The 1,294-nt window shown below is 35.7% G+C and overlaps 1 protein-coding gene across 1 annotated transcript in view; it reads left to right on the top strand.

The window, feature by feature from the left end:
- LOC109235294 (alpha-amylase 3, chloroplastic) overlaps window positions 1–840 on the top strand; it is an 11,669-nt gene extending 10,829 nt beyond the window's left edge. The window contains exon 13 of the mRNA XM_019401353.1: window positions 190–840. Coding sequence (XP_019256898.1) covers window positions 190–348 — 159 coding nt within the window. The 3' untranslated portion in view covers window positions 349–840. The remainder of the gene's footprint in view (window positions 1–189) is intronic.

Below are 1,294 nucleotides of genomic sequence, written 5' to 3'. Positions count from 1 at the left end.
CCCCCACCCCGGGGGAGGGGGGGGGGGAATAAAGGAACTAGCTATTTTTTTTTGCTGAGGTGTTTTATAATCGTTGCGAGCTTTGTTGTTTTAAAATTCTGTTTGTACGGCCTTATCAAGATATCTTTTCCTAATATGGATGAAAAACCAATCCTATTCCTTACGTGCTAAGCTTTCTGTCTGAATCAGGTGAAAATAACAAAGGCCGAAAGGGATGTTTATGCAGCAATTGTAGATGATAAGCTAGCTGTTAAAATAGGACCAGGCCACTATGAGCCTCCAAGTGGGGATCAGAGATGGTCGACGGCTGCTGAGGGTAACAATTACAAGGTTTGGGTATCTTCATGAAAAAAAATACTCTCTTTCGCTGTATCAAAGCCCTAGAAATTATTCGGACAAATTAGGGGTTAATGTTGCAACTTTATATGCCAAGTGAGTGGAGATGAGCTAATGTCGTCAAATGCTGTACTGCAGCGGTATCTATTTTTGCTACAACTTAAGCCTGATATGGGTAGAGATTTAAGTTGTCGGAGTAAAAATAGTTATAAGAAGTACGAAGAATCACTTGGAAGTAAATAGAATTACTGAAATTGAAGATAATATTGTTGGATTTTGTAAAATCACCATAGACACTGTATACAGTGGTAAAAAATGTATATGTAGATACACTACATTGTATTGCCTTATTAGAAGATAGAGGCATTGTAGATGTAAGGACTTATGTAGAACTAGTTGCCATATTGGCGTTAAAACAAACATTATTTGTATAAATATTGGAATGTACCTACTGATATATTGTATTTCTTTTGCTGAATCAAGCATGCGTTGCTCAGAATAGTAGTTTTCTTTTCAATTTCAACGGAGTTTAATTTTATATACATTAACTGCAAATTACCCACACTTGAATACATACATGCATTTCAGATGTCATCATTTAGTTTTGTGTTTCCTTCTTGAGTCGAAATTATCATGTATTATGTGAAAATAATGGTCTCTTCTTGAGTACCTTTAGATGGTCATAAATTGGCAGTGGTAGTGATTTAGAATGAGAAAAAGGATGTTGGGACTAATTAAGTATTGAATTCGCGTTTAAAGTCGTATTATATTCATCATGGTTAGGGGTATACATAGGCTGGGTTGGTTCGGATTTTTCATTTACCAAACCGAACCAATCGTTTCGGATTTTTAAATCTATAAGCCAAATCAAACCAACAAAAGTCGGGTTTTTCAATCTTGGTTTTTCTCGAATTTTTCGATTCTCGGGTTTTTCAGGCAAAATCTTCATGGCATGAAA

The sequence above is a fragment of the Nicotiana attenuata genome, chromosome 12, assembly GCF_001879085.1.
Source record: "Nicotiana attenuata strain UT chromosome 12, NIATTr2, whole genome shotgun sequence".
NCBI classification, from domain to species: Eukaryota; Viridiplantae; Streptophyta; class Magnoliopsida; order Solanales; family Solanaceae; genus Nicotiana; species Nicotiana attenuata.
This window is presented reverse-complemented; position numbering and strand designations above follow the sequence as displayed.